Here is a 16,621-nt window from a genome sequence, read left to right on the forward strand (position 1 = left end):
CCCTACTGTCCTGACTACAGCAAAACTAGGATGTATGAGCATTACAGCCAAGCATAGCACATACTAAGTAATAAAAGCCTGCCAACGAATATTTGCAGCTCTATTTAAGTCCCCTTCCTTGCAAAAATGTCTTTTACTGTATTGTTAATTAACATGCATGTTTAAGCTTCACTGTGCATGATGATGTATGTGCTGAGTTTGACACTAGAAACATCTATCTGCTGATGGGGGAAAGTTTCTATGTTTCTATAAATTTGAGTTAAACACCTGGACATACAAGCAGGATTTTGTGCAACTGGTTTGGAGGCAAATTCTGGTTCAGTATAAAATTTACACTAGTTTGATGTGGAGACTTGAAACCTCTAGCACTCATACTCCAAGTATGGACTTTTACGTGAAGCAGAAGACATCTCGTGTCCTATTGAAATTAATAATATTTGCATATTAATGGATTCTGTGAAAAAATATGTCAGTCAAAATATATTAATTATTGCAAAGTATTTTTTATATTTTAAAACACTTCTGGAGGGAGTCTTTAAAGCCTCAATGGTGTACATTTACATTTAACTTTTTAAAATGTGTTATCTAGGAGCTTAGATTTTTTGCAATCCATCTGCCATGAAATAGACTAGACTCTAGTTTACCAGGTAAAAAAAAAATCAGAGAAACGCCTCAAAGAAAAGGATTTATTGACAAAAATCCGACACAGGGTTATGTAATGAAATAACATTTAAACTCATATAATGAGCGATAAAGTGAGAGTCAAAAATCTCTGGACAGAAGAAAAAGAAGAAATGATTATGTGAGACTAGTTGGCATCTGTCAGTTTTGTTTTTAATTAGCAGCCTATCTGCTGTAATTAAGATGTGAGGAGGTTAATTAAGACTTATCCCTACTGCTGTGAGAACATGGATGGGATTAAGACCTGCTGTTTAAAAGGCCTAATTAATAATCAACACATAAACAAAAGGCAAGTTTCACCATAGAAACACAAAGAAACCAAGAGCGTAGTTCTTAAATGTTAGCCCGGAATATGAAATCTAACCGTATGAGTTGAACTCAGGAAACAAAACCATGGCTGTAATGTAACTAAACACTTGTAACAATAACAAAATATAGATGTTGATTTTAGCCAAGAACTGTGCAGGAGCTGGTTTTATGAAGGCAACATGCAGCGCAACTGCACCACCTTGTGGTCAGTCGTAAAAGTACATTCATTTTGTTTTTGATGATAAATTCTCAGTGATTTACAAGAGTGTCCTTTAGTTTCCTAATTCTGTCCTCCACTCCCTTATAGAACCGGTGACTGGAGAATGAAGGGCCGATGATCTTTATGTGAGATTCCTCCAACATATATAGAACGTCATCGTACAGGGAATTCACATAATCGCAGATCTCAATCAGTTTCTTTCTGTCAGGCTGCTCCTCCTCGTCATAGTCGATCTGATGAACTCTTAAGATCGACTGCTGAAACTCCACCAAAGACTTGAGGTTTTCCAAGGCCCCCTGGATCCTAGAGGCCGTCTTGGAGGTTTGCTTCTCGGTCAACAGTATCTGCATGAGGTCGGTTCCTTCCATATCCACAGTGGATGCATGAAGACCTCTCAAGCATCTATCCAATGCCTTCTTGTGAAATTTTTCAATGTATTTGAATATGTTTGAATCGACCCAGATGCACGTATCCTCAGGATCCTCTGGACAGATTGCGCTCACGTCGCCCTCGGAGGACGTCAAGACATCTTTAAGTCCGGTCTGGAGGAGCTCGGCGGTGATGGCTGAGCTGTTCTGATGCGATTCCTTCAGACGGTCAGTACTGCTGTAGCGGGAGCCCAATTTACTTTCTCTTATGGTCATGGTTGCTGAAATCCTGTCTGGTCTGCTGCTTTTTTGTGTCACATCGTCATCTCCAGGGTTTTTCGCTGATACTCCCTCTGCAGGGAGCAAGTCCATGCCTGATAAGGAAGATGCAATCCCTGCACTGATCTCCTCCCTGAATTGTCTGGGTTTGGTTTTTGGTCTATATTCTGTGGGCATTTCGAGCTTGGGCCGAGGACTTTTCTCCCTTATTTCATCACTCTGTGTGTCGCAAAAGCTCCCTGCTGTCAAACTCTCATTGGAAACTTTTTGCCTCAAGGAAGCGTTTTGAGGTTTTGCATTTGAGAGCAGGCTTTGGACTTCAGTTCCCTCACCTGTGGTCTGCAGCGCCGTTGATAAGCTGTTTGAGCTCGCTGGTTCCAGCTTAGTGTTAGAACCGCTGCAGCTTACAGAGCCGACAACCTCATGATGAGATATTACCGTCGGATTAAGAGGAGTTTCTCTTAGTTTGAAGGGAGAAGTTTGGACTGATTGAAGCTGGCTGGCCCTGCAGATGAGGTCCTCTCTCAGGGCCTTGACGGCAGTGAAAGGCCCCTCAATGGTGGCTTTTCTCTGCTCTAGCAGAGGTCGGAAACGTAGCGACCTGTGAGCTGACTGCAGACTCTGAATCAGCGCTGCTTGATCTCTGCCGAATATGGAGAGATTGACCGTAGCCCTGGGTACATACAAAAACACCTACAGCAAAAACATATTTGATTTAGTGTCTTACACCATTTGGTAAAAATGTTATTGTTATTACTTGATTTTAATCTATACTTTTAAACCACACTGATGGTCATACTTACATCTCTAGTGAAGGGGAACACCGTGAGAAGGTAGTTGTCGGGAAACTCATCGTCAGTCATGATGTGTTGCTGCTTTCGCACCACCCTCTCTGCATCTGCCAAGAGTACTGTACTGTTCTGCTATGGTCTCTTCCCATGTCAACATTATAATGATGCTTGTCATTTCTAGTCATGGACCGTGCACGAAGCCTTAAGTCATTATCTACCAGCCTGATGTTGGCTTGCTTATGACAGCACATGACTATGACAAATTAAACCATTCATCAACTAGGCATACATCCAGGCAGCACTTCATGTAAATAAATGTTTGATTTATACTTCACCTGTCCACAAAACATAGTGTGCTGCATAAGTGGTTCCCATGGGAAACACAATTCCTTCCCATGGGAACCAATTATGGCATAAAACAGGATACTTCAACAATGGAAAGTGGATTATGTACAGCACAGTTGGGTTAAAGGTATTTTCATTCCCATTATATTAAACTCACAGCTAATAAGATTCATTCGCTTTGGATAAGCGTCTGCCAAATCAGTAAATGTAAATGTAAAATAAATACATGAAAAACCCAGAAGGTTGTTAAACAACACTTGCAGCAGCTCTGAATCTATGTCCAGAAAGACTCTTCTGGCCATCTGGATGCAAACAAAAATAACATCTCTCAATATAAGACTGCATTTCCTGATGCATGTAGCCAGAATATTCATATGCTCTTCCTCTTTTTTGAGGCGTCTCTAGCAAAAAACAGTTACCATTACTTTGAATAAAAGTGTGAAATATTAGACATTTGTGTTCCCATTGTCCCAAATGAGCTAGGGGATAATGTCATTTCCTTCCACCATCTTTGTTTGAGGTTTTCAAAGATGGTCGTGTGTCTATGCTTATGCTCTGTGCCTGGAATATAATACATCAAAGGCACAAACTGGAGCTACAACCTAACGTTATTTATTTAAAGTTTTTAAATGGTGTTTTGTTTGTCAACCAACCTGTTTATTGTTGACTTATTAACTTGTGCTCCTGGAAGTGGGGACAGCTTTACAGACGCACACCATAACTTTAAGCTTGTAGCTTGTGTTTACGCTAACAACCTGTTAGTTTACCTTCAGCTTTGTCAAAAGCGACAAACGCGACCCCGTCCGAGTTGGTGGGATACCTGACCTCCTCGACGTCTCCTCCGTGACTTCTCCGGCAGCTTTGGAAATGAATAGTCAGCTTGTCAATCATCCTGCTGGCGGCCAACGCGTTAGGCACACCGGACACGACCACCGTCCTGGTTTTGTCCCAGGCGTCGGCCTCCATTTCGCCTTCAGACAACATGAAGCCGCCTAGCAACGTCCAAACTAACGGCTACTAACGGCAAACGTGCGAAATTTAAACATGCCCGCTGTTGCTACACACACACACACACACACACACATACAGTTACCTTACTGTTAGCTTTTAGTTTCACTTTCCCCTCTGCCTGGAGGTGTAGTTTGCTCACATGTAGTAACAGCGTTTGTCCACTAGCTGCCTCCGTTTGTCTACATTTTACTCACTGAGAAAAGGGTTTATTCAAAATGGCTCATTTAGTCTGCTAAGCAAAGCAAATATCTGCATTGCCCAAAAAGGTACAAACGCCGTGGCAACATTTTCTAAAGACTTGCCTCATCTGTTGTCCCTCCTCCACCTAAACACACACGCACACTGAAAGAATATCTTCCTTCAAGAAAACACTTTAATAGACCCTCAAGTTAGCGAACTCATTTGCCTTTTAACTTGGAAAAATGTATGTCAACACGTGTGGTGCAAAGATTTATTAATCAAACCAAAAAACAAAGAAAGAAAGAAAGAAAGAAAAGCCACACCAGACACAGAACACCTCATGATTCACACAAACAAAATCCAAAAAAAAAATAAAAATAAGAAGCCGAGTAGAGTGACAGACTTGATTGCATTTTTCTTGTGCATATAAACATTTTAATTAAATATAAAAGAAAGTGGCCTGGCCGAGTGCAACAAACAGGTACGAGGGGGTTAATAAAAGAAAATCCAGACCCTGTCCAATCAAATCTCCATCTCCTTCATCACTTCAGTGCAAATCCAAAATTCACTGTGTATAAAAGTGATTTTAAATAATTCAGGTAGTATATCTATTATTCAGTGTTTATTATTGTATGGGCTCACAATGTACAAGTGCTGCTGCGCGTTTTTGTTGGGAGCCTGTTCTAAGAGAAAGAAGAAACCCATTCTTGTGTACCGAACGGGAAATAAAATGCTGCCCAGCTTTCATGAGTCAGTGACTGGGATCAAGCTCGGACACAGATGACTGAAGTGTTGATGAATATTAAATAAAATAACACACTTGCTGTGATGTCAACGCTCAGTTGAAATGCAGTAATATGGTACAGAGCCCCAATTTCACATGTCTAATTTTCAAAAGTGGGCCCGAAAACATTCTTGAACCAGAAACAAGTAGATTATGTGTACGTTTTACTCGACGTGATGCTGTAAACACTCATGCACCTGCTATTAAAAAGAGCCACAGTGGAGTCACAAACATCTGGTAAATCCCAAAGCTCTCCAAACACGTTCACTTTTGAACAGCAAACTAGGTTTTTAGAATAGAAGGGGGGGCCTCGAGTTGAGCTCAGCAGCCACGGATGCATTTCACAAAGAAAACCAAACTGTTGGGTGGCGCTCTGAGCCCACACAGCACAAACCTGTCGGCCAGAAAAATGATAAAATGAACTAAAACTAAATAAAAGTGAACATTCATTCTTCAAACATTTGATACGTTTTTTTGATTTGGACAGCCTGGGACGTGAACCGAGACAGTCCAGACTGAGGCAGCAGAGGCAGGTGGTTGGATGTGCGTTCATGTGGCGCTCCGTAGGTGCACCGAGTTCTTAGCAGCTATGAGCCGACCTTGTCCGAGTCGCACAGCTCCCCTTTGTGTCTGGTGCTAGTTCTGAGTTTTAAGGTGGCCTGGGGGGGCGCTGTGGTGGAGCGTGGTGCCCGGGGCAGCATATCTGGAGGGTAGCATGGCAAAGATGGAGTATGATGAGGCCAGGTCTCTGCTGGGAGCGTCTCTGGTTGTGTTGCACAGCCTGGGCTGATGGTCCGACAGCCGCTGGATCAATTCGCCCCCTTTGCAGAGCTCTGCCAGGAGGTGGTGGGAGTCTGTACAGCTGATCCCCTCCGGAGGATGTGTCACTTCCAGGATCTGACTGCTCACTGCAGACAAACACAGACAGCGCTGTGAGCAGCAGAGCCAGTAAATAAAACAACTGTCATGGGTGAAGAGTAAACTCAGACCTGCACCATCGGGAGGCTTCAATAAACTGCTGCTGTCAGCTTTAAAGCTTTAGTTGGAAGGGCAGTCAAACCTGCTGCAGTGTGCTCAACCAAAATTATAAAAATACTAAAATTTTGTGTTTTTACTGATTCCTGATCGGTTACATTTTAAAAATGTAAACAGTGTCAGTCTAAAAATAAGGCTGCTTTTCTGATTTCCACAAAGCGTGACATTTTAGAGGCAGCGATGTAATGTTGAACTTTCCACCGACACATTGGGCATACTACCCCCCCTTTTTGATTGTACTAGTGGGATTATTGACAAGAGCACCTGAATAATGCAAAAAGATATCTCGGTGAGTGCAAAAATACGACGGCATATTAGAAATAATCAGCACATTTCTTTCGGCACAATACCGCCGGGGCTGCAGGTTCCACTGCCAGGTGTGAATTCTGCCCTGTCTGTGATTTATTCTGCTTACATTCACAAACAGACGCTTTCTCCACAGCTACGGTGCGCAGCAAGCATATTTTGACACAATAAAAACCTGACGTTATTTCAGTTAATCTGCTTAATAGGCTACACGGCAGCTGAAGTTATCGTGTGAAGCATCTGAACAGTCCTGTGATCTAAAAGCTGATGTTTCACTCGGGACTGCATGCTTTGAAAAACTGTTTGCCTGAGTTCCCATAAGAAACTACATATAAATCACTTTATAATATACCCGAATTCAACTTGGTGCTTCTTTTTGTAGAGGCAAGGTCACATTTCGGTCAGAACCTCTGATGGATTAAAAATGACTGCTGTCTACACTCAAGCCTCCCTCTGGACTTCCTATTACCTGCTTCACCTACACTGAGATCTGAAGACAGAGGTTTTCTGCTGGCCTTCCTCCCATGACCGCTACGCCAAACCCCCAGTGGACCCTGAGGAGACAGGACAACAGTTAGTTTACTTGTGGAAGGCAGGGGAGGGATGTTGGCTGACCTGGAATGTAATATGGGTCATAAATCCTAAAGATACCCCGATATTCATATATCAACACAATGACAACCATTATGTGTAGTGGTTTTAGCAAAACACGTTCCATCTTTTTTCAACTTTTATTGGTGATACTTAAAAGATGTCAAATCAAGTGTAACAAGGAAAGCGTTTGTCTTCCTGACCTGGTGTTTGGCCACCATGTGAGCAGTGTGGATCAGCGGAGGTCTGATGGAGGGTTTGTACTGGAGAGGTTGGCCCAGTAGAGAGTAGTGCGCTTCACCTAGATGTCAGCCAAAACACATACTTTCAGTACTATGTTAACTTTTGTGCCGAATAATTTATTTTGAGCGAACTAAAATTTATTTGGTGCTAAATAACAGTTAGGTTATTTCTGATTAGTGCTGTATCTGTAATCCGACTGGCTAGTAGGGATATCGGTACTATGGAAGCAGTGGGAGGTGGTTCTATATTTAGTTTTATGAACCTTTAGTCATTTTTTTAAAGGTAGTTGGTCGTTTATTGGCTGGAAACCTAGTCCTCTTGCAAGGTAGTGAGCTAACTTCAGTTAGTTAAGCAGTAGCTGGCTAAGCTAGTTGGCCAATTTGATAATTCCAGCTACAAAAGAGAAGCGGCATTATAATCGTTAATGTTGATCCTTAAAAAACTCTTAACTATAACTGTGCATCTAAAAAGAAATAAAATCTAAGATTTGACAGAGTGTGCTAAATTTCAGTTTAAAAGCACGTTTTAAAAGGTGGCTAATAGTAATTAGTAAGTCAGCTAGCTATATTAATTAATTCAACTCAGGGCTATATACATTTTTATGGGTACTTGTACTACAGAGTAAGTTTATTTTCTTTAAAAGGAACTACAACTTTCATATTAGCCACCTAAGTAAGCTAAGCTTAGTTAGCTACTGCTTATGTGGCAGGGGTTACCTAGCTACCTCAAAAGAGAGCTAGGCTGCAAGCTAATAAAATTACAAACTAACTCTATAATTATATTTTATTAGGGTTCAAAAAAAGAAAAAGAAATATGTAACCAAAAGTGCCTGCTTCCCATTCTCTCACTGCTTCCCTACCTCGCTAGCAACAGGTAATCCTAGAAGCAATTGGACTGGAGACAAAGCAGCCTATCAGAAATGACAATTTTCCTATTAGGTATAATTGTGGCAGCTCTAGTGAGAACGCAGGCTAAATGGAAAACTACAGACCAGGGATGTTGAGAAAAGACGAGAGTAAAACTGAGGTTATTATTGTGTGCTCATGTAGCACGAAATAGATTTTTGTTAGCGCAAATGAAATTTTTCTTTACATGAAAGCTGCTCTACAAAATAACGTATCATTGCACACTCTGGATTAAGTATTGATCAGTTGGTAAATGTACCTTTTCTTTAATATTTGTCAGTGAGCTTTTTATGTACAGTCTATGTCTGTGAGTGAATAAACACCCTGGTGGCCCATGCGTCTCTGACCTTGTCCACTGTGGCAGAAAGCTGTAGGGAGCGGCGGGGGGTGGTGGTGCGGGTGCTGGGCCATGACAGGGATGGACGAGATGCCTGATGGGAGGCCCTTGACGCTGGGCGGCTGGCCTGGCGAAGGAGTGAGTGCCGGAGACGAGGGCAAGCTGCTCTACAAACAAGACACCGGCGGTGCGGCGAGAGATTAGGGGGAGGAACACAATCACTTTCATTTAAAAAAATAAAAAATAAATATAGCAACCAGGGCTATTTCTCTCTTTGGCAAAGCCATTCTGTTGTTGCTTTAATGTACCATTCGATCCACATTAGTCCCCCTAATGTACCATCACACCCTAATGCTAAGGACTATTTTCTCTTCATTTTCAGGTTACACCAGTGTTGACTTCATTTGCAGAGTCTATTTACTACGACATTTAACCTGCCTGGAGCAGCAGGGAGGCCTGGTTTAGCTCAAGGGGACAATTCCCACGTCACTGTCAGACTCAAACAACCAAAGTAAATTGGCTTTCAAATTGCTTTCTTGTGAGCGTCTTAACTTTCTGACACATACTGGTGTTGTCCTATGTCGCAAACATTACCAGAGTAAATGTATTTTAAAATAATTTGGAAATTGTTGACGTCAAGTTAAACCCTCTGGGCCACTGAGCTAATTATTTTCAAAAGACAACCTCAATAAGGTTATTATAAGGTTGTAAATACAATCTTACACCACAAAAATGCAATTTTATTTCATCCCATGTCTGGGAAGTGGTATTGTTTTGAGGGATAGTCTTTGCCCAATCGATGCACATGAGCGGCGTTTGTACCTGGGTGTTATCTGGAGGCGGGGGGAGCTCAGCAGGCCTGCGGTTGCGCTGGTAGTCGGGGCCCGGGTGTTTGTGGCTGGGCTGTTTCCGCTGGCAGGGGGAGGGGGCCCGGGGCTGCTGGCAGGCGGGCGCTGTCATCTGCAGCATCACCATGCTGCTGCCAGGGCCTGGGGGTAACAACCCTGCACACAAACACAAATAAAAAACGAATAAACACAAGTTGAAATTAATGCTGTGTTGACAAGAGGCAAATCAGGTCAGGCAGACATGAGACACTTAATACTACTTATTTTTATTTAACTCATCAAAATAAACTCCTCATTTATGCACCAGACTCACCTGAAAGATTTAACGCGTTTTTGCTGAAAATCTCTTTTTTCAGCACTTTTGTTCAGCGACACACCTCATCAGTGAAAACACCGCTCTCACGCCGTTAGCTGCCGAGCAATTAGGTTTCTAAGTGCCTTGATTATAAGGGCACATCCGTAGCAGCAATAACAGGGTCCATTCCCTTTTCCTGCTAAATCCTCCGCGATGATCCGGGAGATCCAATTATCTTATTAGTTTGTGACGCATGAACGTGACTGATGTGACTTAAAAAAAACAAAACAATCCAAAGGTTGAGAAGCAAATGAACTACAAAAATGACAATATATTTCCAGCTAATTAATTCCTGTTTACATAAAGCTCACATTAGGTGGAAATCATACTGAAAACTTTGCACAACGGACGCCAATGTTGATTTATGAATTACTGCCCAACAACAGTAGCAAGGACACTGGATATTTGGACTTAATCTGCAGATTATTTCTGGCCCCGTCCTAGCCAATTAAAAATGTTTACTGGTGACGCTGTAGGTGAGGCCGCAGCGAGACCTTCATCTGACCTCATTACTGGTGGGCTGGAAATGATGGCTCCCTCCATTTCTCTCCCATAATAATCAGACATGAATAATAAAGGTCATTAGTAAGGAGACTGCCCCACCTGGGCCTCTGGACAGCGATTCGTTGAGCCCTCGTCAGGCCAATACAAAACAGGCAGTGCACGAAAAGATGGGTTATTTTTATAGTTTTAAACTTCTAATTTGATATTTATGAGTCACTTTGGTAGTTTCATCTAATTGTTTCCCAGGCGATATTAGCTGCCCCTTATACTCCTTTAATGTTTGACGGTCTTGTATTGAACAGCAAACATTTTGCTGTCATGCCTGTAAGATACACTCTTCACTCTAATCAGGACAAATTAAGCAGAAAATATTTCTTTAGGAGCAAGTCACTTTTAATATTTTGACTGAACGTTTGCAGTGGTCGACCCACTGGCGGTTTAACCTGCGCGCAGCTCAGGAGGAAGGTGGAGGTGGATGTGCAAATCACTTTCACTTATCCGAACTCCAGGGAGCTGTCATCATCACGCCTCACTCTTTCTCATTTTGAAAATCCAGAGTGTAAATCTAATCACGCGTCTGAAGCACATACAATGGCAAAGTAAACCCGGGGAAAATTATTTCATTAAGAAGCCCGGGTCGAAGCTATGGAGGAATACATTCTGCGGTTATTGACACTGAGAGATGGGGAAAAATAAAGAATGTCGGAGCATTGGCAGTGATGGGGAATCTCCAGGGCGGCTAATGTCAGAGACTGAAAAGAGAATATTCTCACTTTGCTGCGTGATCAAACTGCAGATTGCTGTGTTTGAATCTAGGCTTCGGACTGTTTTACTGTGGTTCGGTCTCAGGGTGGGTGGTGGTGGTGGTGGTGGTGGTGGGGGGGGCATACCTGCATACTGCTGGCCTGGGTGCTGCTGGGAGACGCAGGGAGACGAGGTCTGAGGAAACTGGAGCTGCTCCATCATCTGGGCAGGCAGGAAACTCACTGTTGAACTGTGAATGAACACACACAGAGTAAACCAAGTGTCTTATTACAGGGCTTCTGAAGGGTCCTAGTTGAAGTGGAAAAAAGACTATTTTAATACCACCTTTTTCACAGTCATACTGACCAAAGTATAAAAGAAATAAATGAAAATCAGTAGTGAGGATAAGACCTTGACTTATTTACCAAGTGCATCAATTTATTTGACATTTAAATCACATTTTTGGCATAAAACTAGACTAAACTAGACCTGCAACCATTAGTTGATCTATCGAAAAATAGAAATTACTCAGCAATTATTTTGATTATCGTTTAAGTCATTGTTCAAGCAAAGACGGCAAATATTTCATGGTTCCAGCTTCTCAAATGTGAAAATTTGTTGCTTGTCATTATCTTACAGTGTAGTAAGCTGTGAATATCTCTGTCTATCTCTCTCTAAGTAATTGTAATGGTCAGTTTTTATTATTGCCCCATATTGTATCGACCAAACAACTGCTCTAAAAACTAATCAGGAAATGAATGGACAATAAAAACGCTTGTTAGTTGCAGCCCTAATAACAATAATTCCTAATAATTTCCTTAACTAATCATTAAACACGACTTGGATAAGCAGCAGAAAATAGATGGAAATATGATGAAATAAGGTTTAAATGTTGACAAATTTGTCAGCGGAAGTGCTGAAAACAACCCCAAAAAAAGTCCAGCACGATGATGACACACCTAAGTTCGCCGTAAAAGTGATTAGAAAAAAATCTTAATAAATCACTTCTAAACCAGCACAGACGTAAATCTCCGGGAGCTCTGAGATCTTAACGCTGCAGTTGGGGTATTAAATTTGGAATTTAACTTTAAGTCCATCTGCAAAATAGCTGTGCTCTGCTCTGTAAGCAACCTGCCTGCGGGGACTCGTGTACAGCTGGTGAAAAAGCAGGCTGCAGGTGGACAGCTGGTCCTCATGGGAGAAGACTGAGCCGTTCGAACACTGCCGCATAAATCATTTCCACACTGACTGCCCTACTAAAGCAGCCTCATTTTACAGCTGGGACAACGAGAGAGTGACCTCTCCTCGCATGTGTGTGTATGTGTGTCTTTACATTGTTCTTCGGCAGGTGATGACTGCATACATGGCTGTGTTCATGTTTGTTACTTATACGAGTGTGCACAATAGTCCCAGCAGTGCTCCACTCACCGGTAGCCAGATTGATTGGGTCCATGGAGGAGCAAACTAATTACATGTTTTGCTTTCTGTGAGCTAGTTCTATCAATCAGCTTATAATGAGAGCAAGCACAGAGTTGCACACTACTTCACACCAGCAGAGTAATGGAGGAAAATGACTAAAGCTCTTTGAGAGGGCGACAGAGTCGACATTCATCAGCTATAGGCAGACCCGCTTCACCAAAAGCATCGTAGTAATAACTTCATTTTTCCCCCCACAGTGAACAAAGATGACCTTGGCTCGGAGGTGCTTTGGGGATTCACTCATCAGGCCTGTTAGATCTATAAATAACAGGCACCTTCAGGAGTGAGAAACAGCATCAAGTACCTGCAAATCGGTTTCTGGGACAAAGCATATCTACAGGCGAGCTAATGATTGAATCTAAACTCGATTAAAGCACCTTCAGCTATTAGAAGCTGTCATTATAAAAAGGATGAACATAAATCAGAGTAAGTTTATTATCTGCGTAAACATGACTTAAGTTAATTTTGGAGAAAAAGGCTGAACCAGTAAACACGATTAACTGTGTTAACGTTTTAAACAGCTCCTTTAGAATAATTATTAAATGGATCGATGTAAACTGAATTGTTCAAGAAATCATTTTAATAAAAAAAATGTAATTATGCCCTCATATCAACGTATTGATGTGAATGTAAACTCTGAACTAGTTTGTATAAAAAATAATAATAAAAAAAACTTTTACCAATCTATAAACTATTTCAGACCTACTACCTGAAATAGGATGCCCAAGCACTTCTCCCCTCTCCCCATAAATAATAATAATAATAACAATAATAATAACAACAACAACAACAACAACAACAACTAAAACTCCCTGGTTCTACATGGATCACATGGGGGTCTTTTTTCAATCAAAGCGCTGAATTTCACTGAAAGGTGATGAGTTTGCTGCCCTATATTTATTTTAATTAAAGATTTAAAATGTTCATATGTTTTGTTAAAAGTACACCTCATTTTACTCACGCTGTGTGGGTAATATTGTCTCTGGCAAAAATCTATAATAATCAATAATCCTCAAGTTCATATCGGCTGATGGCAATTCTTCCAGGATTTGTCAGCTTAATTGTTTATCTGGCTGGATAACAGACTCATTAAAAGCCACGAAGAACACCTGATTAGTAAACTGAAGATGTTTCTCTGCTGATTGATTCTAGCTTTATAAATGAGTTTAATAATTGTGATACTATTATAAATAAACAGCTTCTTTATCCACCTTCAAGCTTCTCAACTACCTCTTCTCTGACCAGATCTAAAATATAGTACTTATGTCAGAGTATGTATGTAAATTGAGTGTTGACGTTAGTTTGTCCATGTTCATACTGTATGTGTTTATTCCAGTACACTGGTCTCTCTTGAAAAGAGATATGGATCTCAATGACACTTCCTGGTGCTGGTACAGTGCATACATCTCTATTCAAATCTGAAAGAAAATAACCTAATATATCAAAGAATGATCCTTTATCATTACTTTTGTCAGACAAGAACATGTGTAGAGCATCTGTGTTTAATCTGAGCGAGTACCTCATAGTGGTGTGCTGGTTAGGGGGGAGCAGGCTGTAGCAGGGCTGCATGCCAGCAACAGCCATTGCACCCTGTCCCGGCTGACAGGACACAAACACTGGCTGCTGGTACGTCTGTGGTGGTACAGAAACCTGCTGCAGAAAAAAAAAGGAAAAGAAAAACAGATCAGAAAAAATGCAAATGCGGCCACAAAATACAGAAAGCTGGCTTTATTGGCTAATTCCAGCACACACACAAAACTGTAAGAGCCTTTTCAGAAGGTCTGTCATTTGCAAAAACAATGCCAACAGATATTATTAAACTTATCTGGATCAAAAGCTATGAAATCTTACACGCATCAGTTGCTATGAATACCACTGTAGGAGTTCTCGTACTTTTGTATTTTCCATAATATTATATAAATAAATAAAATAAATAAAGGACAAATAACTCGAAAGTCAACAATGGCATTCTCTTCTAATATGAAGCGCACGCTTTTATTTTTGAAGGCCTCTTCTCTTCCTGTGTCTTGAGAAGAATGTAGAGCCACTAGCAGCCTCCTTTGAGAGCAACAATGGTGTCAAGAACAGCAAGTTTCATTCATAACAAAATTAACTGAGCGCCCTTTTTCATTTGTAGACTGGGAATAATAATCTGACGCAGAGAGGAGGAAAGCCCGCAGAGGCGTCTCATCGTCACAATACCTGATAAGACTGCATTGGAGGGTACTGGACCATCATGCCTTGCATCTGGTTGCCCATATTGCTTTGCTGGTTGCCGGTGAGAGCGAGGTTGGGATTTGGCTGCACGCCCACTATGGTCTGGTAGCTGGACGCTGGGTTTGGCATCACGGCTTGGTGCACTGAGGCAAAATGAGAAAGGCACAACGCTGTGACCGAATGAAAAGAGACTCCTGATGGGGACACGGTGATAATAATGAGAAAACACTGCAATTAATATTCATGATTCCTGTGCAACATAGCCAAAGACGCCACTCATAAAAGCTTGGTTATCAAGATTTTACAAGGAAATAGTCTTTTATTGATCTTAAAGGGAAATTTGATTTTCATCAGAAGGAGAACATAGGAACAAGCAGCAGATTGTGGAAGTCGGGGGTCGGCTCGCAGAGTTGAGCTGTTACAGCTAAGCAGGTTTGAGGCACTTGGAATAAATGAGAAAGTCAGTAGATTTGATTTAGCCTGGGATGGTCTGAACCTGTAACCTGACTGGCTGGGCCACTCCCTCTGCCTGAACAGAGAAAAACAAATACAAGGTTCCACTTCCGAGTCATTACGTTCAGCAGGTAAACAGAAAATGGGATTCTACAGCACTTGTTAAAAACACATTTAGAGCGCCCGAAGAAAATGACACCCAAAAGACGACGCAAAGTCACACGGATCTGTCCGTTTCCCCCGAATGGCCTGAAATGGCGGCGCTTATTCCTAGCCGGAGGGAGAAATCAGACGCTTAAATGTCAAGGTGACAAAAAGACATTTGAAAATACTGTCCCTCGCGACGCACACACATGTGGTAATCCAAGTGACAAAGGAGAGGACGTCCTTTTGTGAAGGTGTCTTTACAGTCTGCCGCCCTGGGAGAGAAGTACAACTAGACAATGAGAGTGCTCCGCGAGGAACAGACAGGGGGAGGACTATTTTTATCCACCCTCCTCTCCCACCTTCACTTACAAACCAAGCATGAAATGGCTATAATATCAAACGCACCCGATTTTATTCCATTCCATCAAGCAGCAGATGAGGGACGATTGTGATTTCTCTACTTAGAAAATTCCTTCAGTGGCGGATAATGACCAACTGTCCCTTTATCATAAGTGTCGTTCACCATCGTGCTTTCGGAGGATGGACGGTTTTTATGCACATTAGGGATTAGAGCCGTCCGGTGAGGAGGAGGCCAATTTGAGTCTTTGCGTTGCGTGCACACAATGTCCGTCCACATGATGACTGTATGATGCAGGTGAGGAGTGAGGGGCTGAAAAAGAGACCGGTTCACTGTGAGATTCATAGAGGCCTCTCAGACAGCGTCCCGGCCCCGCATCCCGCCTCTCAGGCTCAGTACGCTTCCCCCTCTTTGGTTAAAAAACACAACAAAAAAACAAAACCTCCCGGAAAAAACCTTGAGACGCTGAAAACCGAGCAAATTAAAATGGAATCCAGTCTTGAAAGGCTCAAACAAAATAAAAGACAGCTGCCCGGCCTTGTTCAATCCATAACAGACCCTGTAGAGTTTATCTGCAGCGCCCAATGTTTTAACCCGGCTCTCTGCATTTGGTTCATGTACTGTTTTTAAACTGTTTGCAAGTACGAAAGTTATTTTTTAATGTCACTTTGATTGAGAACATTCTGCCATATTTTTCTAGAAATTACATTTAGTTTATACTACGATTAGGGTTTCAATTCATTTTCATTATCGACAAATCTGCTGAATTCAGCAGGTAGGGAAGAAGATAGATTAAGATTATAGTTTCCCTGAGCCCAGAGTGGCATCTTCAAATTTCTCGTTTTATCTGTTCTAAAACCCAAATAAATAAATCTATATCTATCTATCTATCTATCTATCGAGAGAGTTTATTATAATGTATGTCAAAGAAAAGCAGCAAATCCTCACATTGGGGAGGCTGAAACCAGAGAATGAACGATAAATTGACTAGACAAATCTATTAATCAACTAATAATTTCAGCTCTGTGTGCAAGTATAATTGAAATTTTGGAGGTTTTCTTCATTCCATAAAAGAAGAAAGGTGCTTTTGTTTCATGTTACTTCCACCGAAAGTAATATTTGTCACATTTT

The 16,621-nt window shown here is 41.6% G+C and overlaps 2 protein-coding genes across 9 annotated transcripts in view; both read right to left on the reverse strand.

Moving 5' to 3' along the window:
* Window positions 1-672: 672 nt before the first annotated feature.
* LOC123974223 lies at window positions 673-4,124 on the reverse strand. 2 transcript variants are annotated; one of them, XM_046054774.1, is made up of 3 exons: window positions 3,761-4,124; window positions 2,661-2,767; window positions 673-2,550 (listed from the first exon to the last, which is right to left on the reverse strand). In XM_046054774.1, exons 1-3 carry the CDS (start codon window positions 3,975-3,977, stop codon window positions 1,240-1,242), a joined length of 1,635 nt encoding a protein of 544 aa, XP_045910730.1. In that variant the 5' UTR covers window positions 3,978-4,124; the 3' UTR covers window positions 673-1,239. The 2 variants fall into 2 exon arrangements, with proteins under 2 accessions (XP_045910730.1, XP_045910738.1); XM_046054782.1 differs by having other exon boundaries at window positions 2,661-2,755; window positions 3,761-4,120.
* Window positions 4,125-4,441: 317 nt separating this feature from the next.
* LOC123974190 (R3H domain-containing protein 1) overlaps window positions 4,442-16,621 on the reverse strand; it is a 45,783-nt gene continuing 33,603 nt past the window's right edge. For 4 of the 7 annotated variants that reach the window (XM_046054720.1, XM_046054744.1, XM_046054750.1 and 1 more), the window contains 8 exons: window positions 14,518-14,675; window positions 13,835-13,968; window positions 10,983-11,086; window positions 9,208-9,389; window positions 8,396-8,552; window positions 7,104-7,201; window positions 6,779-6,863; window positions 4,442-5,876 (listed from right to left, as the gene is read on the reverse strand). In XM_046054720.1, coding sequence (XP_045910676.1) covers window positions 5,605-5,876; window positions 6,779-6,863; window positions 7,104-7,201; window positions 8,396-8,552; window positions 9,208-9,389; window positions 10,983-11,086; window positions 13,835-13,968; window positions 14,518-14,675 — 1,190 coding nt within the window. In that variant the 3' untranslated portion in view covers window positions 4,442-5,604. Of the gene's footprint in view, window positions 5,877-6,778; window positions 6,864-7,103; window positions 7,202-8,395; window positions 8,553-9,207; window positions 9,390-10,982; window positions 11,087-13,834; window positions 13,969-14,517; window positions 14,676-16,621 lie in introns of those variants that run through there. The other 3 variants (XM_046054737.1, XM_046054758.1, XR_006825788.1) reach the window with 3 other exon arrangements.

This window comes from Micropterus dolomieu, linkage group LG01, assembly GCF_021292245.1.
Source record: "Micropterus dolomieu isolate WLL.071019.BEF.003 ecotype Adirondacks linkage group LG01, ASM2129224v1, whole genome shotgun sequence".
In the NCBI taxonomy this organism is placed as follows: Eukaryota; Metazoa; Chordata; class Actinopteri; order Centrarchiformes; family Centrarchidae; genus Micropterus; species Micropterus dolomieu.

Excerpts from the sequence above, each read along its gene's own strand:
- LOC123974223 (XM_046054774.1), bottom strand. The coding sequence starts at position 3,977 with ATGTTGTCTGAAGGCGAAATGGAGGCCGACGCCTGGGACAAAACCAGG. Across the intron at positions 2,768-3,760 it reads CGCTTTTGACAAAGCTGAAG|TACTCTTGGCAGATGCAGAG; the intron begins GTAAACTAACAG and ends AGAACAGTACAG. Across the intron at positions 2,551-2,660 it reads TGTTCCCCTTCACTAGAGAT|GTGTTTTTGTATGTACCCAG; the intron begins GTAAGTATGACC and ends TTTTTGCTGTAG.